We start from the raw sequence: 22517 nt of genomic DNA on the forward strand, positions 1-22517 counted from the left end.
CTGGCAACCTTGTTGATCTGTGGTAAACCCGTGCTGCAGTACTTAAATTCAATTCAAGGTCCATATTGCATAACAGGACCCCGATTTAATTATGTTTGAGCTTCCCAACTGTCTATAGCGGGGACGCTCTTCTGACCCACTGACGGCCACCGTGATAATTGTGTCGGCCGTGTTGGCTTGGGGGCAGGTTGGTGAATTTTCACATTTTAACCATCCGCTCGACCCTCTACCGCCTGTCGGGTCGGTGGGGGTGGGGGGGGAGGTGTTTAATATCGAGGCCACGTTCTCCAGCTTACTCTGGATTACTAGGCCAGTAACATAATCACTGCATTATTGTACCCATATTTTGAACAGTTGTACTTTGGAACTAGAAGGAGAATAGGAGCAACCTTTTTATTTTCCCTTTCTCCACTTTTTTTTCTTTCTGACTAAAATAGGAAGCTGGTGCAGAGTAAATGTGTGCTTGGTAAAATTCTCCTTTTTTCCCCCCCCCCTCTGTATCATTTTAATTTGAAACTGGCGTTTCCCGTAGTAACACGAGAATCTGCTGGTTAAACTTCGGCTATTTGAAAAAAATTGAAAAATTTGGCCCGGATTTTGCGGTGGGTATGACGCCGTACTCTGAGTACGCCATCATACCCCCTTTGAAATCCACCGCAAGTTCAGGATTTCCACATGCGCTAAATCCCAAACTTGCGATCTGTCAGCATACGCGTTGACAGGCCATCCGCACTGCCAAAGACAAACCAATTGCTGGCGCAGAGTTGGGATATTTGCCCAGCAACTGCATATGAAAATTTTATGGCTGATTGTTTGCATCAGCATAAAGGGGATACCTCAGGCATGTTTTAACGATTTTCATCTCGGAAATCAGATAGATTAATTGTATCAAATGAGTTTTTCTTGTTTCTGCAAAGATTGGAGTTTTAATGATGTCGATAATTATTATCGGCAAAATGAAATTTTTTGTGAAGTTGGTGGAATGAAGCTCATTAGGAATTACATTCCAATCCTGTAAATTATAATTAAATCTGTTTACGGGATTCCATTAAATCTGATTACGGGATTCCCTTCTGCAGTGATGTGAAATCTAATTCTGTTTCCTGATTGGAGGACCAGGCCCACGTGATCCCAGGTACACTTCCGCACAGGCTGCATCCCTGGGATCACGTGGGCCATTACGCTGCCTCCCTCCGCCTCGCAGCGTCAGGCCGCATGTTTACGCAGGAGGGCCACCATCAGGTAGGTGCGTATTCCTTTCGTGGGTCGGCGGCGTACTCCGGAGGTAGGCCACCGACCGCAATTTTTGGCCAGTGTTTATTTTCGAAAAGAAATGATAAATAGAAATTGAGCAATCTCTCAAACTGAAGCATGCCTTGTGACTAATTTCAAGCGATGTTTTTTTAAAATGTTTTTTTAGACCCCGACGGCGATCTCTACTTGCAGAATACAATCTAACAACTCTGGAAGAGTCCAGTACATATATTGGTGGTGACAAACTTGTCAAGTTACAGGGCTTATACCCTGGCATGTTGCTGGGATGCTGGCAAGTGAGTTAATATCTAGGTTTTAACTTATTTTTGCGCACTCGTCTCTAGGAAAGGACAGAACTTGCATTTATACAGGTACCTTTCACAGCCTCACCACATCGCAAAGCACTTCACAGAAAATGAGCTACTTTTAAGTGTAGTTACTGTTGTAATGAAGGAAACACAGCAGCCAATTGCACAGAGGAGGGTTCCACAAACAGAAATGATATAAATGACCAGATAAACTGTTTCACAACTTGCCATGATGGGACATGACCCTAACACAGCACCTAGGTTCCTCATCCTCTACCATAACCACTGGGCTACCATACCTAGTTTATAAATGAATTCCTACAAGAGAATGGGCAAAACTGTACACAAGCACCTTTTACAAAATTGTGTGGCAGGGTTAGCGTTGGTTGTCTGACACTAAGGTCCCAATATTAGCGGGGAGGGTGTGGGGAAGCGCGGTAGATTGGGGAGAATCCACCACAGTCGGATGTAGAGGCCCTGCTGATCTTAACAACAGGGCCTCATTTAAATAATCTGCTGCAGACTCCCACCCAAACAGCCAACTGAATTCACAGCCTGGTCAGCAGGCGGGTGTGCGTGCAAACAAGCGGCAGCCAGAAATCCGTGGGGACGATCCCTGGCAGTCAGGATGAAGGCTTCGGATCGAAATCGGGCAGGGGAGGAGTGGGGAGTGGGGGGCGGAGGGGGAAGGTCGGAAGTGAAGAAAACAACGGGGCAGCGATCGAGTCATCCAGAGTTGGGGGGGAGAGAACATTGGGCAATTGGGGCCGAGGGAGGCCGAAGGCTTACTTGGGGGGAAAGCACTCCTCCTGGTCCACAAGGAGTGCTAAAAGAAGAAGATCTTCAACACTTGCCTTGGCTAGTCGGCACTTCCTGCTTTGGATCGGATGCTGGGAGTCCCACAGCACGGGCCTGCCCCTCGCTCACTTAAATTTAATGTTAATTTTGAATGTTAATTAGCCCCCCACCTGCCTTTTGCGGAAACCTCATCGATGGCCTTATTTCTGATAAATTTTAAATGGGCGGGAATGGGTTTGGGTTGGGATCGGGATCGGCCCCCCTCGCCCGTGGGTGGTGGGGGCATAAAATCGAGGCCCAAGTGTCTATATGAATTGATCAGATGTCACAAATAGAGAAGTACTTGATCAGTGAGAGATTACAGGCTCTCATAACACCTGTGTAATTCTGAAAATTTTGCATTACTATTTTAAATTATGTAAGGAATAATTCATTTTCAGAACATGTATGTAAATCATTGAATAAATTTTTTAAATTGCATTTGTCCATTTCATTAGATTTATCTTTTCATCCTGTGTCATTTAAAAATGCATTAATCAACATCAAACCTGGAGCACTGTGCACAGTTTTGCTCTCCTTATCTGAGGAAGGATATACTTGCCTTAGAGGGGGTACAGCGAAGGTTCATTAGATTGATTCCTGGGATGAGAGGGCTGTCCTATGAGGAGAGATTGAGCAGAATGGGCCTATACTCTCTGGAGTTTAGAAGAATGAGAGGTGATCTCATTGAAACATACAAGATTCTGAGGGGTATTGGCAGAGGAGATGCTGAGAGATTGTTTCCCCTGGCTGGAGAGTCTAGAACTAGGGGGCAAATTCTCAGGATAAGGGGTCGGCCATTTAGGATTGCGATGAGGAGGAATTTCTTCACTCGGAGTGTTGTGAATCTTTTGAATTCACTACCCTAAAGGGCTGTGGATGCTGAACTGTTGAGTATATTCAGGGCTGAGATAGATAGATTTTTGGACTCAATGGAAATCGAGGGATATGGGGATCGTGCGGGAAAGTGTGGAGCTAAGGTCGAAGATCAGCCATGATCTTATTGAATGGCGGAGCAGGCTTGAGGGGCCGTATGGCCTACTCCTGCTCCTAATTCTTATGTAAACATTTTTGTAACCACTTCATTGCAATTTTATATATTTTCCCTTTTTAAAAAAAATCCAATTTGATTAAATATCTTCAGCTTGTTTGCACTCAGTTGCATTTTGCTGCTGATTTGTACATTGCACACTCAAAAACAATCTTGTGAAATAAAAACAGAAAATGCTGGAAATACTCAGCAGGTCAGGCAGCATCTGGAGCGAGAAACAGAGTTAACGTTTCAGGTCAAAGACCTTTTCGTCAGAACTGTGAGATTGTTTTAGTATTAAAATTATTTTAAATTCGTGTCAACCTATTCAGTACTTATGAAATGTATTTATCAGCATCTTTTACAAAAATAAATGGCTTTGTAAAAGTTTCTAAACCTGCAGAAAAAACAAATTGTAAATGCAGTATCTGAGTTGCTTGTATGTCATGTTCATACCAAACCACGTCCAAAACTTTTAAGAAAATGCTATTGAGTAGTGCCCCAAAATGTTAACATTTTCTGTACTCTATGTAGATGTATGTACAATATTTAATATATTTTGGAAATAAATTCTTATAATTGATTTGTAAATGTACATATTAATACTGAGACAAAAATCAATGTTATAAAAAGTAACAAACATCAGATTTAATGGAAATATAAGTGCATAATCATAGTAATCAGTGATTATCTAGAGAAGAATCATTAACAGTGATATTGTCACACCAAACTTTAGTAAAAAGTAATAAAATAAAATGTTTTTTAAATAAATAAAATGGGCTAAATATATTAGCATATGTCATAATACAGGAAGAAATACTATTCCAATATTGATGTTAAATTTAGATAGCATTAGGAAATCACTTGAGAGACACCAAATGGTTGAGGTGGAGCCGAGTGTGGATCTGGTGTCTTTTGTCCCAAACATTATATAGCTAGTTATATGTCACTAGTTAATAGCCCAGACTGAGAACCATGTGAGTCCATATGAATTGTGAGCAGTATTAGGTTTAATGAAATCTAATCTGAAAATAACATAATATACAAATGTTTGAAGATGAATTTAGAGAATAATTGTCAACTTGCAGAATGTTAGAATTTAAGTATAATAGGCTAGGTGAAGGGGATTCAGATTGTTTTTAAATTGCCTACTTTCTGCATATTAAAAGGGGCAGAAAATTGCTTCTCTTCATTCAGTTAAATTAAATTGTGTAACTGGGAAAATTGGAAGGGTGGTTCTTTTTAAATGTATAACCTTTTTCTTATTGTGTTTACGTCTATTGAACACTGTGTTTACATCGGTGGGAAAGCAAGCTGGGTGAGAAAAAAAATTGCATCATGACTATTTTCACAAGCAAAGCTGAGTTTCTATCGTTGTTTTAAACACCCAAAGATGTCCAGTAGGGGAGTTTATCCACATTCTTCAGCATCTTAATATTGGAATTATTTCAACAGGAAATATCTTTTAGACTTGGCTGTTCCATGCACTCCTGGCTGGCCTCCCATCTTCCACTCTCTGCTAACTTGAGGTCATCCAAAACTCTGCTGCCCGGTGTCCTAACTTGTACCAAGTCCTGTTCACCCATCACCCCTGTGCTCGCTGACCTACATTGGCTCCCGGTTAAGCAACGCCTCAATTTTAAAATTTGCATCCTTGTTTTCAAATCCCTCCATGGCCTCGCTCCTCCCTATCTCTGTAACCCCTCCAGCCCTACAACCCTCTGAGTCTCTGCGCCCCTCCAATTCTGGCCTCTTGAGCATCCCCAATTTTAATCGCTCCACCACTGGTGGCTGTGCCTTCAACTGCCGAGGCCCTAAGCTCTGGAATTCCCTCCCTAATCCTCTCTGCCTCACTACCTCTCTTTCTTCCTTTAAGACACTCCTTAAACCCTACCTCTCTGATCAAGCTTTTGGTCATCTGCCCTAATATTTTCTTATGTGGCTCGGTGTCAAATTGTGTTTGATAATGCTCCTGTGAAGCGCCTTGGGATGTTTTACTATGTTCAAGGTGCTATATACTGTAAATTCAAGTTGTTGTGATTGCGGTGTTTGTTGGAAGTAGATCTGCAGGTTCTTATCTGTTATGACAGCTAGCATAAAGTGAGAGTCACATGTTTCATCTTCATAATATGATCTGTTGAGCAGCAAAGTGGTTGTGCATTTTTAAAAATTTTACACATGCAATGACTGGCTTCAGAATGATCTTCCCTATGAACAAAAGTTAAAGCAGTGTGCTCTTCATCAGCACCAACACTTTTCTTTTAAATGTTCCAGGAAGACGGGGAATTGGCTGTTATTATTGCAAATCTTCATTTCCATCAACTCATTGAGAAGTGCACTTTGGGATCAGTCACCTGGTAAGGAGAATTGTACTTGTGTGTCAAAGCAATAAAAAAAAAAATAACTTAAATGGTTAAACACTCAGTAACTAAAACATCTTTCTAAATTGCATTGGATTTATAGAAAATTAAGATTTATATTAGCCATATTTAACAAAAATATTATATTTGTTCATATCAAGAAAGGTTGTAACCATGTTATTCAGCATGTGAGTTGGACGAGCCCATCCCTTTTCTATCTAAAAAGGCTTTCTCAGTTACTATGTTGCCATTGCATTATGTAATATCTATGGGGAGGTTTATGATCTTCAGACATGATAATGTGTCTATTTTATTTACATTCTCTTTGTGTTTCATATTTTGAAAATAAAAGCCCGTATTCGCCACCGCCTCATGAACCAGTGTTGGATGACGTTGACCCAGAATATGGGCTGCATGGCTACCATTGCCACATTGCCTTGCATAATGGAAAAAGCTCCTACATGTCTGGTAGTTTTCATAACCTGTTCTGTAGAAAAGGTAAGAAGACTTCCATTTTAGTTTGTATTGCTGCTATATTTGTGTGAAAGATATTTGCAGCACCAATGGTTTAACCTGCATTCCCCCTACACAGATAGAGCAGGCTAGATTTCCCTGGCCTCCACTTTTTCCTCTGATCCTTAAAACCTACAGCTATGGTCAACACAATGAGCCCTTAACATTGGAATTATGATTATTGCGGTAGGAACTGTGCAGTACAACAGTGGTTAGGCCACAGTTAGAATAATGGCCCAGAAATTCGGCTCTCCACGGGTGAGTACGCACGGGGTACTCACCCGTAGGCCGAATGGAAATGCCGGTTTCCTGCATGCACTGCGCATGCGCGGGAAACCGGCACTTCCGATCCTCTGAATGAAGGGGTTCAGAGGTCGAACGCGCGCGCAGGGGAGGCTGCGTGTGCGCTTTGAACTTAGGTTTTTTTTTGCAGGTTTTCACACGAGGTTAAGCCTGCAGGATTTACACATTTAAAAAGCAGGCGTAAGGCCTGCTTTTTACAAGGTAAGTGGTCAATTAATTAAAATTAATACATTTTTTCCACAGGTTTATTATTTTTAATACTTTAAAGCAAGGTAAGTTTATTTTTAGCCCCGCTTTTTTATAAAATTATTTTTTTCAAAAATTTAAGTTATTGTTTAAAATAGTTATTTAATGTAATTTATAGTTTAGTTAAAAAGTGTGATGTTTTTAAAAAAAAAAAAAAAAAAAAAAATTATTTGAAGGTTTACTGCTATTTTGGGGCCCGTAGTATTCATAAGTTTTGACAGGTCTTCCTGTCAATCTTATGAATGGGCTTTTCCCTCCTCCGATTGGCTGCCCATGGCTCACGTGATCCCAGGGGACGCATCGCACTAACTATGCCCCGGGACACGCAAGCACAGCGTGCCGGCAGCTGGGCCAGGCCCCGGAGTGGAATTCCATGGGGCCCTAGAGCTCAACTGCCGGCGCGCAAGGTAAGTACAGGTCGGGGGCTTGCACCTGTGGGAAGCCCCCGACCCGAATTTCTGGGCCTGTGTCCAGTTCTGGGTGTCCTTGTTTAGGAAGAAGTTGAGGCTATGGAGAGGTTATGAGGAGAGACTAGAGAAACTGGGGTTATTTTCATTAGAGCAGAAAAGGTTAAGAGGAATCTGAAAAAGGTGTTCAAAATTATGAAGGGTTTTGATAAGATTAATGGGGAGTGGGGGTGGGTTTGGGTTTCCACTGGCAGGTGAGTCAGTATCTAGAGGGCATAAATTTTAAATAATAACCAAATGAATGAAGGAAGAGGTTAGGAGAATTATTTTTAATGTAACAGGGCAATCCATTTACTATCAGCCTATCAGAAACAGTGGTGAACCCATAATGGCTGAATTTTGCGGTCAGCGGAGAAGTGACGGCGCTCGCCGCTGACTTTGAAAAAAGCTGCCCACATAGATCTAGTGATCTCCGTGGTGTGGCATTCATCTTTCCCGATGATAATTTCATGCTGGCGCCATGTATAGGCGATTTCCAGCATCCAGCAACAGTGATATCATCAAGCTGGCTAAGCAGCCAATCACATTGAAGAATTCTCAGACAGCAAACCAGGAAGTAAAAAGCACAAATTATCTTTCACTTTTTAATCATTTTACAGGAGAGCGAAAGAAAGATTGGGACATACACATGGGATTCAGGTAGAAGCAGAAATATCATAAACAAATTTAAAACAAAAAATTATTTTAACAATCTAGTAATTTTTATCATAATGGAGAAATTTGACCTTCCACAAATATAAAATTAGTTTTTCAGGGCCAAAGAGGTTGTTCAAAAATCAGTTACACCTCATTCGACAAGGCTTAACTTTTTAAAGGGTTTTTACAGCGTGAATAATGCGTAAAAAGTGGAAGTTCATGTCAATTCAGTGATTTTAATTGATTTCCATCTGCGAATACTCCCTGTGGAGGAGCAGGTTATCACTGACAACAACTTCAGGATTTCCGTGTTTTCTGCATGTGCAGACTCCAGAAGTTGCTGTCAGTTTTACAGGGTAACACTGACAGCTTCGCCTTCATTACAACCACAAATTCCGGGCCGTTGGCTTTTAAAAGGAAACTGAATGGGACGAACTGGAAAGGTCTTTCAGAGAGCTGGCAGATGGCCTCCTTCTGAGCTGTAAAATTCTAAGATTCTATTCTATGACCCAAACTGCCGGCCCTTTACAGAAGAAACCAGAGAGGGAGCAGCACTGACCTCTGACATTCCCTATGCCACTGGGCCCGCCAGATTCAAACAGTTAAACCCAGTGTTGTAGGTAAGAATATCTGTACCAACAGCCTCCCTTGCGCTGACCATTTGCATGCTGATGAATTGAGGAGAACAGAGCGGCAGACTGGAGCTGGAGAGTAATCCATGGGACTACCTCAAATTTTATAGCTGGTGATTCGAGCCACTTTTAAATTAAGTTGCAGGTTTGTGTGGCACCTGGATCAGTAGGAGACCTGCTGGAGAGTCCAGGAGCAGTACCTGGATCAGCAGGAGACCTGCTGGAGAGTCTGGGAGCTGCGCCTGGATCAGCAGGAGACCTGCTGGAGAGTCCAGGAGCAGTACCTGGATCAGCAGGAGACCTGCTGGAGAGTCTGGGAGCTGCGCCTGGATCAGCAGGAGACCTGCTGGAGAGTTCAGGAGCAGTACCTGGATCAGCAGGAGACCTGCTGGAGAGCCCAGGAGCTGCGCCTGGATCAGCAGGAGACCTGCTGGAGAGTCCGGGAGCAGTACCTGGATCAGCAGGAGACCTGCTGGAGAGTCTGGGAGCAGTACCTGGATCAGCAGGGGACCTGCTGGAGAGTCCGGGAACAGTACCTGGATCAGCAGGAGACCTGCTGGAGAGTCTGGGAGCAGTACCTGGATCAGCAGGAGACCTGCTGGAGAGTCCGGGAACAGTACCTGGATCAGCAGGGGACCTGCTGGAGAGTCCAGGAGCAGTACCTGGATCAGCAGGAGACCTGCTGGAGAGTCCGGGAACAGTACCTGGATCAGTAGGAGACCTGCTGGAGAGTCCGGGAACAGTACCTGGATCAGCAGGGGACCTGCTGGAGAGTCCAGGAGCAGTACCTGGATCAGCAGGAGACCTGCTGGAGAGTCCGGGAACAGTACCTGGATCAGTAGGAGACCTGCTGGAGAGTCCGGGAACAGGTGAGTGCAGCTGAGTGAAGTGAATCAGTCATGTATCAAAATAAACATCAATATAATCAAATAAAATTCAATACAATTTTATTCTAGGGAGTGGGGCCATACCATAATTGTCGAGACCAAACTAACTTTTCCAAAAAGATCTCCATTTATTGTCTTAAAAGTCTGCTTTTCTTAAAGCGTATTATTTTTGTCACTGTACTTTCTATTTACCCTAATGAGCAATTCAGTTCTAATTATATGATAACTGGATCTCAAATCAAATTCACTGCTATATCCTATTTAAGTTGGTAAACTCTGATGTTGTGAATTTTAATACTAATACTATTTCCTAATTTCAGAATATATCCAGAATGGCTTCTTGCGAATAACGATCATAAGTTCGAAGAAAGAATCACAACACAGCACCATCAGTGGCAACCTCTACTTCCCTTGGAATACAGAGTTCCTAAAAGGGAATATACAGGTGTGAGAATTAGTATTTGCGTGATGAAATTGGCTTTTTTTTGGGTAGAAATCCTTCTATTTCAAGTCCTTTCCTCACAACATATCCATCACTGGGCCACATATCTTCTGTGATTAAGATAGGAGGAAACCTGCTCCATCAATGTGGCTTCTTACCAGCTACTTAATGGTATGAGATAACAGTCTGATGATTTGTTTTGTTTTTTCTCCTCTCACCATATGATGGAAGAGTATTTGGCTTCGACTCAGTGGGGGGAGAAATTTGGGTGGGGCCCTTTTGGGGCAATAACGTCGCCGGGGCGCTAATTTTAGCGCCCTGAAAAAGTTAGCACCCTTCTGCCGGAAATTCAGTAGTAGCACCCCAAGCAGGAGGTGGAGTGCTATTGGAAGCATTGCACCTGCTTCCTGGGGCGCTACTACTGAAGTTCGGTGTGCTACGTGCAACAGCACCACGTATGGCGGCACGTAGCGTCGCATCATTGCAGGCCTCTGCCCCTGATTAAAGGGGAGGGGCCTAATGCTGTGCGCACTGTGGCCCTACTGGTCCACCCAGGAGCGGGGTGCCGTGAAAACAGCACGGCACTCGAGAGGAGTGCCGGGCTGAGCGATCGCAGCAAGCACCCTGGAAAAAAACGGAAAGGGGGCATAGCTGGCAGTCATAGAAACATAGAAGATAGGAGCAGGAGTAGGCCATTCTGCCCCTCGAGCCTGCTCTGCCATTTAATGAGATCATGGCTGATCATCCAAATTCAGTACCCTGTCCCTGCTTTCTCCCCACATCCCTTGATCCCTTTAGCCTTAAGAAATATATCTCACTCCTTCTTGAATATATTTAATGAATTGGCCTCAACTGCCTTCTGTGGTAGAGAATTCCACAGGTTCACCACTCTCTGGGTGAAGAAATTCCTCCTCATCTCTGTCCTAAATGGCTTACCCCTTATCTTTAGACTGTGACCCCTGGTTCTAGACTCCCCTGCCATCGGGAACATCCTTCCTGCTCTAGTCCTGTTAGAATTTTATAAGTTTCAGTGAGCTCTCTCATTCTTCTAAACTCCAGCGAATATCAGCCCAATCGACCCAATCTCTCCTCATACGTCATTCCTGCCATCCCAGGTATCAGTCTGGTGAATCTTCGCTGCACTCCCTCCATGGCAAGAACATCCTCAGATGAGGCGACCAAAACTGCACACAATACTCAAGGTGTGGTCTCACCAAGGCCCTGTAGAACTGCAGCAAGACACCCTTGCTCCTGTACTCAAATCCTCTCGCTATGAAGGCCAACATACCATTTGCCTTCTTAACCGCCTGCTACACCTGCACGCTTACCTTCAGCGATTGGTGCACAAGGACACCCTGGTCTCGTTGCACTTCCCCTTCTCCCAATCCATTGCCGTTCAGATAATAATTTGCCTTCCTGTTTTTGCCACCAAAGTGGATAACCTCGCATTTATCCACATTATACTGCATCTGCCATGCTTCTGCCCAATCACCCAACCTGTCCAAATCATACTGGAGTTTCTCGGCATCCTCCTCACAGCACACACACCCACCCAGCTTTGTGTCGTCTGCAAACTTGGAGATATTACATCTAGTTCCCTCGTCTAGATCATTAATATATATTGTGAATAGCTGGGGTCCTAGCACCGATCCCTGCGGTGCACCACTAGTCACTGCCTGCCACTCGGAAAAAGACCCGTTTATTCCAACTCTTTGCTTCCTGTCTGCCAACCAGTTCTCTATCCAAGTCAGTACCTTACCCCCAATCCCATGTGCTTTAACTTTACACGCTAATCTCTTATGCGGGACTTTATCAAAAGCCTTCTGAAAGTCCAAATACACCACATCCACTGGTTCTCCCTTATCTATTTTACCAGTTACATCCTCAAAAAATTCCAGTAGATTAGTCAAGCACGATTTACCTTTTGTAAATCCATGTTGACTTTGTCCAATCCTGTCACTGTTTTCCAAGTGCTCTGCTATTACATCTTTTATAATGGACTCTAGCATTTTCCCCACTACCGATGTCAGGCTTACTGGTCTATAATTCCCCGTTTTCTCTCTACCACCTTTTTTGAATAGTGAGGTTACATTAGCTGCCTTCCAATCCATGGGAACTGTTCCAGAGTCAGCCAAAATAAAAATGGCTGCCCGACATCTGCCCCTTTAACTACCGCCGCTGCAAATCCGTTCTCTGATCCTGTCGGACATATCGTCCGGTAATGGGTCAGGGGGCGCAAGCAAACGTTGCGGCCGGGGTGCTGCACACGGCGATGACGTCATCGCCGGCGGCGAAGCGCCGCAGGGTGCTACCGGCTACTGCCGCCGCTAACCTCCTGCTGAATTTCGCAGGAGGCGTTAGTGGCGCCGTGCCCAGGCGCTAGGGAATTTGCGCCCCGTTAGCGCCCCCGGGACCACTATCGAGAGGTGCATATCAACCCAATTTTTCCCCCAATATCTCTCTCATTAGCTTGGCTGAGATAGAGGCCTCAGGAAAGTCCTAAATTGTGTTCTTCCACTCCATGGCATACAGTTTTGGTGCTTTATAATGTGCTACTTTTCAATATGACATCAGAATTGAGATGTTGTTCATGTTAATAGTTTACTTTATCAGGATCACTGCAGCACTACCACATCTAGATGCTATAAGGTCAATTGCCAATGCCACATGGAAAAGTAACATGATTGAGATTCATCTCATTGGCCCGGAATTTGCAGTCAGGATGATGGCGAACTGGCAGCATTCGCAGTCATTCCGCCTTTGATACTGACCACAATTTTGGGATTTGGCACGGGTGCCTGCGGAAATCCTGAAGTTGCCGTCTGCCATTCTCTGCTCCGATACAGGCTGCGCACAGAGCTGGCAGTCTCTGTAATCACCCAAATCAGGGAAACTGACAACAACTTCGGCTCTTCCGCAGTAAATACGCTGTTAAATTCCCCACTAAAAGTTAGACCCAAAGGGATTAGGTGTAACTGGGGTTTTAACAGCGTATTGACTACTAAACAAAGGATATGGCCATGAAATCTAATTTTAATTTTCCCTATGTGAGAGCCCCAATCTTTGTTTTGTGCTCTCTAATATTTTTTAAATGTTAGAATTTTAAAGCTTACTCACTTCCTTGTTCACTGTCTGTGAGAATTCTGCCTTTTGGTTGGCTGCTTAGACAGCCTGTAGACTTCACAGCAGCTCGTACTAGGGGATCCCCACTAAACTCCGTTGATTTGAATTGAACGTCGGAAAACCCGAAGTTCTCGACACAGAGATCATGAGATCTTTGTGCAAAGCTTACTTTGGGGCCAGCGGCTAACGCCTTCGCTTTGCTGCTGACTGCAAATTCCGGGCCATTGAGGTAAATTTTTAAAAATATAAATAATGTCCTGTTTATCATGCCATAATTGGTTTGCTGTTCAGCTTAAGGATGACTTGGCCTAAGGTTGCTGCATAAATTTCCTCCACTTTTGAAGTGATGGGCAGTTGTCTGAGCTTCTACCCTTGACTGCTGTCCAGTGGTCTCTGTGGACATTGGATGAAGGCAGTGAAAGAAAAGGAAAGAACTTGCATTTATATAGCGCCTTTCACTACCTCAGGATCTCCCAATGCGCTTTACAGCTAATGAAGTACTTATTGAAGTGTAGTCCCTGTTGTAATGTAGGGAAATGCAGCAGCCAGCAATGAGATACATGACCAGATAATCTGTTTTAATGGTGTTGGTTGAGGGACAAATATTGGCCAGGACACCGGCAGAATTCCCCTGCTCCTCTTGGAATGGTGCCATGGGATCTTTTACATCCACCCGAGAGAGCAGACGGGGCCTCAGTTTAACGTCTCATCCAAAAGACAGCACCTCCAACAGTGCAGTACTGCACTAAAGAGCCGGCTTGTGCTTGACTCTTTGGAATGGGACTTGAACCCACGACCTTCTGACTCAAGTGACAGTGCTACCAGTGAGCCAAGGCTAACCGCTATCGGGCACTGCTATCATTGAACAGTCTGCCGATTCTCAACCCGAGAAATGGCACTCTGATGACTACTGGAGGGATGAAACTGCGCTCCAGCACGTGCTTTGTCCCCTCATGGAGCAGGGAAGAAGGGGAAATGGGCTGGGGAATTGTTTTCAGATTTTGGGCTAGCATGTTTACTTGGAGCTGCAAGGTATACTGAATTGTAAAATATACTGTAGTCTAGTTTTCCTGTAGTACTACAAAATACAAGCTGGTACTTTTCTCCATATAGCCTTGGAAAAGCATTACTAAATTGTTGTTCTTAGTGATTGGATTTAATTTGTAGCACTTCTGTTTGGCATTACTTGCCTTCAAAGCATTACATTGAATTTAAATTTCATTTCAGCATTGTTGTTTAATGGATGTGACCGTTCTGGATGAAGCAGAAAAACCATTCTGGTGTGTAAGCTCGCCCGTAGCTATTCATTCAGTCTGTACACCTGCCATAAGATATAGCTACCTGGGCGAGAGGCAGACAATTGATTATAAGGATCCCGAAGGAAAAGTTCATATGGAGCTAATGTGGTTGGAAGAAGAAGAACAATATTACATCGTCAACCTTGTCCTTTATCTCAGTGGTAAAAAAGTAAATGCCTGGTTTGCAACAAATTACTAATTGTCTACATTAACCCCTGTATGGCTGACTTTAGCAAACCGCTGTTCCAGGTACATAAACTGAGGTATCAATCTGAGTGAGTCATGAGACTATATTCTGTGAGGGCTTCCAATATTGAAAATTGAGGGTTCTTTTTCTAGATCTGATCTGATCATGATCCTGGATATTAGCTTACAGCCTCAAACTCCTTTCTTCCCTGACATTGGTTACTTTCCTTTTAAAGCATTTTGCTTAAAGTTTGCTGAGGTTCAGCAATAGTTGCCTGCTCATACTCTCTAACAATCATGTTTTCAGGCAGTCTAAGTGCAGCGAATTTTTGTCTGCTCCACTAAGTTTGTTGTATTCACAATAAAGTGGTATGGGAACCATTCGAAAGGCCTCCAATCAGGTCCTGTTTCAAGACTGGGTTGCTGTATTTGCGTGCGCCTTTTACCTTTTAAGAACTCTGACTGTAGGTGAATGTGGGGGCCGGAGGTTCTGAAGTAAGACTTCAGGGGGGGAAAAAAACTGGGCAGCTAAAAAAGCCTGGAGGAATGAGTGACTTGTAAACTGACTTCAGATGCTCTATAATAGAAGTGCAGAGAACTCTGAAAATAAATCTATCCAGCATTTATTTTCTGGTTTGTGTGGTAGGGTGTAATCTTTACTGTATATCTTTGAGGTTGGACCTGTGTGACCAAAGGTTGTGTTCTTTCAGTAGTTGAAATTTGTATGCATTTAATTTGGAGGAAATGTGGAGCACTTTCTTCTGCTTTGGTTCAAGAGGCCTTAATCTGCTCCAACAATTGAAAAGCTGGGTGATGGCATTGTTTCTAATTAAGCTTAAGGAGGCATTTGGGGAATGTGAAAGTAGCTGAAGGGAGGCTTGCAGAGCCCAGCAATGCAGCTGACTTTTAAATGTTCTTAGAGCATTTTTGACAGCTACTTTGTGTTGTTTTAAAATGGTAATTATAAGCAGTTGATTAACTACGTAGTAGTTCCTTTGAATTGTTGTAGTATTTTTAAAATTGCTGTAGGTTTTCTTAAAGTAGAAAGCTAGAATGTTTTAAGTGGAAAAAGTACAGTAATATTTCAGAGACCATTACAGTCATCTAATCAAATGGCTATAATTGCCATTTTAAACACCATTTATTGTAGCTGTCCAAAGCTGTTTAATATTTAAAAGCCAGCTTCATTCCAGTCCCTTATAAACATCAGCAGGTAGACTAGAAGAGCTGGGCGCATGTGCTGGCAGAGGGAACATTGAAAGGTGAGGAAAATTGAGAAGGAGTTGAAGTTCATATTAAATCCTGTTTTGAATGACTTTCTATTTCTTGTCCTGTTGTGTTCTGTCTTTTACAGCAAGGTTTATATCCTGTGTGTTTTTACTGCAGTATTAGTAGGGCATTGATGGCAGAGGATATTATACAGATTATAATCTGTGAAATAATTATTTTGTGCATCCTGCAATGTTGGTAGTATCAGAAAATGTGGGCAGCTCGCTTTGCTTTTTCAACACCAGGGTGATGCTAGTGATCTTGCCTCCTTGCATCACTTATGCTGAAGAAGTCTTGTTGCATCAGCCCCTTTTCACCAAAGGAAATGAAGTTCATGGAACAGCGAGAATGCATTTGAAAATTATATTTCCCCTGTTTATTATGGAGACCAGTGTGTCAGTAATGTTTCTTCTGTTTAATGTCACAACATTGGGTGTTGATTAACAAGTAAAATGGGTTGTTCTATTACATAGCTTAATCTTTGAATATGTTTTGGCTGGCGCACTTGTTTTCTAGATTTAAAAACAAGCCTATGTGACAAAAAGAAAAGTTTTAATACTGAATCTCACCGATTTCAGAATCTTCAAATGGTAACTTTATCATTAATACAGAAGATCCCATTGCAACACAGCTGCATCCTGGCGTAACTGTTGAGATCTATCTACTGGGAAACTCTGCCACTGACCACCTGGGTAATTTCAAGTTTCAAGGGGAGGTTCTGTCCTTTAATGCTGATGGGAAACAACCCACCAAAGGGAACCACAAACTGCAGTGTTGGTATCGGGGTTTGGGAGGGTGCTGGCTCTTCTCATTCTCCACCACTCATCCCCCCCAACCCCTGGGGAAAACTGCCCTCTTGGTCGTCTTTCTAAGGGGGCTGAAATGTTGCAAAGAGGATAGAAAATCTGGCTACTCTTTCGGAATTCAGGTTTGAGTCGTGGCCTGAACCCCAGGTGGACCTCACTTCAGTCGTCTGCTGGACTGGTACATCTGATCTTCCTGGCTGCGAATGTAGGCACTCCTGGCATTGGGAGTCCCCAGCCCAGCCCCCTCCTGTGTCACTGGCTTTGGGGCAAGTGGAGGCTCCACCTCTTTAAAGGCCTCCCAGAATCCTTGACATAAGGCCAAGACCCATTTTAAAACCCCTTCTACAACTCTTGTAGAATTGGCTGGAAGGGCTGTGGATTTTCAACCCAGTGTGTTTAGTTTACAGCAGTAATGTTCAAGGTAACTGCCTGGAATGCTGTACTTTGTTAGGCAACATGCATAAAAGTTGTGTTTGTATTCTCTAGTTTGTTATTGGGATAATTATTTTACTTCAGTATCATTCTGTTGTATATTATCTTGTCTTTATGTTGATTCATGCAAAAAAGTGTTGCATTTTGTTTATACTTTGACCTATGCAGGGAAAATTTAGTGCGGTTTATACATGAATGTAACTTGATTTCAGTGTTCTTTTGTGCGTAAAACAAATAAAAATAGTAGGAGCTTAATAAAGTTGAACTCTAGTTTAACTTTTTTGTTTCCATTATGCTATCAGTCAGCGGTACATCAGAACAATTCCAACTACACTCTGCACTAAGTATTGCTGTAAGCTGATGTCATTATGTTGATGTTTGCAGTTTATTTTCAGATTAACCATCTTATTATGTCCTTTTTATTTTTGAGATTTTTATTGCCATCAAAAGATTTGCATCTCATCACATCCCAAAGTGCTTCTTACAGTGAATTACTTTAAAGGGCAGTGATGGTTGTTGTGAGATCTGTAGTAAGATGAATAACCAGGTAACGTTTTTATTGGTTGAGGGGTGATTGTTGACTAGGAGGGCTATATGCTCTTTGAATAGTGCCACTGGATCTTTGACAGCCACCTAAACAGGTAGATAGGGTCTCAGTCAAATGTCGCATATGAAGAATAGCACTTCCAACACTGCTGCACTCCCTCTGGACTGCAGTGAAGTGTCCACTTAGATTACATGCTCAAATCCCATAATCTTCTGACTCTGAAGTCAAGTGTGACCAACTGAGCCAAGCTGAGCCTAACAGCAGAATGTGTTGGCAGGAAAATTGTTTATTCCAACGCTTTTGTTTTTGCCTTGTCTGTCAATCAGAATAGGTTGTTTACCTGGCAATAGCCTTACTTTTTATAATGTTAAGGTATATTTGAAATATATATTCACATTTTGGAGCCCTTTGCATTATTCTTAAAGATTCTAATCGTTTTTCCTTGTTAAACTTGTGCTCTGTATGTGTGATGGTATATTCTGTAAAAGACCCAAATGATTTTAACCAAAGGAAAATATTACTTATGCTGGAAATCTGAAATAGAAACAGAAAATGCTAGAAGTACTCAGTAGGTCAGGCAGCATCTGTAGAGAGAGAAACAGTCAACATTTCAGGTTGATGACCTTTTGTCAGAACTGGAAGAAGTTAGAGATGTAACAGCTTTTAAGCCAACTACAGACGCAGGGACACCTTCCCTTTTATTTCCTCCTCTCCTCTCTTCCCTCTTTCCACACTCTGTACACCCACTCACCTCACCATGGCAACAGAGTCTTCAGTTGCTTATGTCCTACGCTCTGGAATTCCATTCCTGAATCTCTTTGCTTCTCCACTTCTCCCCCTCCTTTTAAAAATCATATCAAAACCCATCTCTGACCAAGCTTTTGATCACCCATCCTAACCTCAATCGGGGTTTTAATGAAAATAGTAGTAAAAGTATATCATGCTGTCACTTCAGTCTTTTTCTAGTAAAGAAAAAGTAACCGTTGTTACAATTTAAGCTTTTTAAAAACGTTCTTTCAGTGGTTGTAGCAGACTCCCCTTGAGAAAGGAACAGATCGTAGAAACAGGTATTCTGGCTTCTGCTGAGCATGAGTGGGAAGTTCTTGCAGTTCAAACTAGGGGAAATACCTTCATAATTTTCCCCATGGAAAACCAGCAGCAGAATGAGAGGGTGCTGAGTGTTACTGATGGTATGTGTGTGGCCACCCAAGGATCCCACAAAACTGCAAGGTTTTTGTCACTTGGCAGCTTGGTAACGATGAACAACAGTGAATGTTTACTTTTGAGGCAATAGTCATGATTCCTGCATTTTGAGACTAGCCTCTGTGTTGGGGTACGGGAAGGAGAAGGTAGACTGGAAGGATGGCTCCTAGGAGACACCCTCTGAAACCCAGTCTCGTGATGCTATTGTGACCGCTATTAAAACCGCTGAGTGAAGATACAAGGCCCATGTAGGCAGCAGGGTCATTATTGAATATCTCAAAGAAGTACTTCAGATGCTTAGACCGATTAAGTGACATGTTGCACTGCAATCCTGCAGGGTCTTCCAAGGTTATCATTGTTTTTTGAATGCTGATAGACATAACTAAAGAGTATATGGAGAGTAGATGACTCTCCTGCAGCCAAAAGCAGAGTAGAACCCTGATTGACCCAGAAGATATCCCTACCACACCAAATTTGCAGCCAACAAAAATCATATGGCAGGGTCACAGACAAACCTGAGTTCCTGAGCCACCTAATTCACAAAGTGTTGTCCACCTAAGTACAATGCACTGGCCAAATACACTTTCACCAGTATTGTTCTCTGCACTATTTGCACTACCTCACATACAAATTCTTTGATCTAAGATCTTGTGCTGCAGTATCAGAAGAAAACATTCTAGTCACTGTTGAAATAAAGTAGACCCAAATTTAATAACCTGGAACAGACAGGCATTTCTGCGACCGTAGACGTGACTCCAGGATGGTATGTTGCCTCCCTGGTGCCAGGGTCAAGGATGTCACTGAGTGGCTGCAGAACACTGAGGGGGGAGGGTGAACAGCCAGAGGTCGTTGTCCATATCGGTACCAACGACATAGGCAGAAAGAGGGATGAGGTCCTGCAGGCAGAGTTTATGGAGCTAGGAGAGAGATTAAAAAGCAGAACCTCAAAGGTAGTAATCTCCGGATTACTCCCGGTGCCATGTATGAGTGATTACAGGAATAGGAGGATAGAACAGATGAATGCGTGGCTGGAGAGATGGTGCAGGAGGGAGGGCTTTCGATTCCTGAGGCATTGGGACCATTCTGGGAAAGGTGGGATCTATACAAGCCGGACGGGTTACACCTCAACAGAGCCGGGACCAATATTCTCGCGGGGAGGTTTGTTAATACTGTTGTGGAGGGTTTAAACGAACTTGGCAGGGGGATGGGCACCAGCATATAGGAGTAGAAAAGAGGAATAAGGTGCATAAAAGAGTGAGTGTGTTGGATAGTACTAGAGAAGATCGTACTAGAGGCGGTAGTAGTACCATATTAGATAGGAGCCGACTAAGAAAGACTACGAAAAATTCAAAAATGGGTTTAGAATGCATGTACGTAAATGCACAAAGTGTGAATAAGGTTGGTGAGCTACAAGCACAATTAGCCGTGTGGCAATCTGATGTGGCAATAACGGAAACGTGGCTTAAAAATGGTGAGGACTTAATATTCAAGGGTACAAGATGTTCAGAAAAGATAGGGAAGGAAAAAAGGGAGGTGGGGTGGCAGTGCTGATTAAGGAAGACATTGTAGTGTTGGAAAGGGAGGATGTTCTTGAGAGGACAAGGACAGAATCCATTTGGTTAGAGATGAGGAGCAAAAAGGGTATGATCACGCTATTGAGGGTATTCTATAGGCTTCCAAATAGTGATAGGGAGGTAGAGGAGCAAATCTGCAGGGAAATCGCAGAGATATGCAAGAGCTATAAAGTGATGATATTGGGGGACTTTAATTACCCAAATATCGATTGGGATAACGCTAGGGTAAAGGGAAAGGAGGGGGAGGAATTTCTGAAATGTGTTCAGGAGAATTTCCTTGACCAATATGTTCTTGGCCCAACTAGGAAGAAGGCATTACTGGATCTGGTGCTGGGGAATGAGGTGGGCCAGTTCAACCAAGTGTCTGTGGGAGAACACTTTGGTACGAGTGATCATCGTATCATAAGATTTAGATTAGCAATGGAGAGGAGCAAGGAACAATCTAGGGTGGAACTTCTAAACTGGAATAGGGCTAACTTCAATGGGATGCAAAACAATCTAGCCAGGGTAAAATGGAACCAAAGACTGACAGAAAAAACTGTAACGGAACAATGGGTGATCTTTAAGGAGGAGATGCTTCAAGTACAAGCTAGGTACATTCCAACAAGAGGGAAGGGTAAGGGAACTAAAGCAAGGGCTCCTTAGATGACGAGGAAGATAGAAAAGATGATGAAACAAAAAGAGGTTGTATGATACATGTCAGGTGAATTCGTCAAGGGAGAACCAGACCAAATACAATACATTGAGAGGGGATGTGAAGATGAAAATAAGATTGGCAAAGAGAGAATATGAGAGTAGAATGGCAGTTAACATAAAAAGGGGCCTATTAGAGACAAAGAAGGTGATATATGCTTAGAGGTGCAGGGCACGGCTAGAATACTCAATGAGTACTTTGTATCGGTGTTTACTAAGGAGGTGGATGCTGACAAAATATCGGCAGAAGTGGAAAAGGTGGAAGGGGTGAAAATTGATAGACAGGATGTACTAGAAAGGCTGGGTATGCTTAGAGTGGACAAGTCACCTGGTCCAGATGGTTTGCATCCCAGGTTGCTAAGGGAATTGGGGGATGAGATAGCAGAAGGGCTTGCCATAATTTTCCAATCTTCCCTAGATGCGGGGCAGGTGCCTGAGGATTGGAAAGTGGCAAATGTGACACCATTGTTCAAGAAAGGGTGTAAGGACAATCCTAGTAACTATAGGCCGGTCAGTTTAACATCAGTGGTGGGTAAAGTTTTAGAAACAATAATCAAGGAAAAAATGAACGGGCATTTGGAGAGGTTTAAGCTAATTAAGTAGAGCCAACATGGATTTGTAAAAGGAAGATCGTGTTTGACTAATCTAATTGAATTTTTTAATGAAGTTAAGAGAGGATTGATGAAGGGAATGCAATGGATGTTGTCTACATGGATTTTCAGAAGGCGTTTGACAAAGTACCACATAAAAGGCTGGTTAACAAAATTGAGGCTAATGGAATAGGTGGGTCAGTGGCAGTTAGGATAAGGAATTGGCTTAAGGACAGAAAACAGTGAGTTGTGGTAAATGGCTGTTTTTCAGACTGGAGGATGGTAGACAGTGGTGTTCCCCAAGGGTCAGTGCTGGGGCCTTTGATTTTTTTGATATATATAAATGACCTGGATATTGGAATACAGAGTAGAATTTCTAAATTTACTGATGACACCAAACTTAGGGGTGTGGCAAACAGTGATGATATCAATCGACTGCAACAGGACATAGAAAGGCTAGCAGAATGGGCAGACAAGTGGCAGATGGCATTTAATACAGAGAAGTGTGAGGTGATGCATTTTGGCAGAAGGAACAGGGAGAGGCAATATACACTTAATGACACAGTTTTAAAGAGTGTGCAGGGACAGAGGGACCTGGGAGTTAATGTGCATAGATCCCTGAAGGTGGCAGGACATATTGAGAGAGTGGTTAGCAAAGTATATGGGCCTAGAAATTCAGTATAGCCACGTTTGGGGCGCTACAGCATGGCGTTTGCTAACTTTTGCACCCGGCGCAACTTAGCGCCACCTTCGCCGACATTCAGTTGCATCGCCCCAAGAGGTTGCTGCTGCGCTAAAGCAGGCGATGCATGACTATCATTAGGCGCTAAGCCGGCGATCCGGGGCGCAAACACCGAAGGCGGGCGCAGCGCAGGTGCGGC

General features: G+C 43.2%; 1 protein-coding gene across 3 annotated transcripts in view; it reads left to right on the top strand.

The window, feature by feature from the left end:
- The window catches only part of fbxo15 (F-box protein 15), a 59477-nt gene extending 42188 nt beyond the window's left edge, over positions 1-17289 (top strand). For all 3 annotated transcript variants that reach the window (XM_085993430.1, XM_085993429.1, XM_085993431.1), the window contains 5 exons: positions 1421-1550; positions 5704-5786; positions 6142-6287; positions 9794-9918; positions 14266-17289. In XM_085993430.1, coding sequence (XP_085849556.1) covers positions 1421-1550; positions 5704-5786; positions 6142-6287; positions 9794-9918; positions 14266-14535 — 754 coding nt within the window. In that variant the 3' untranslated portion in view covers positions 14536-17289. The remainder of the gene's footprint in view (positions 1-1420; positions 1551-5703; positions 5787-6141; positions 6288-9793; positions 9919-14265) is intronic.
- Positions 17290-22517: the final 5228 nt, after the last annotated feature.

This window comes from Somniosus microcephalus, chromosome 7 (genome assembly GCF_052327205.1).
Source record: "Somniosus microcephalus isolate GS21.2 chromosome 7, FLI_Smic_1.0, whole genome shotgun sequence".
Classification (NCBI taxonomy): domain Eukaryota; kingdom Metazoa; phylum Chordata; class Chondrichthyes; order Squaliformes; family Somniosidae; genus Somniosus; species Somniosus microcephalus.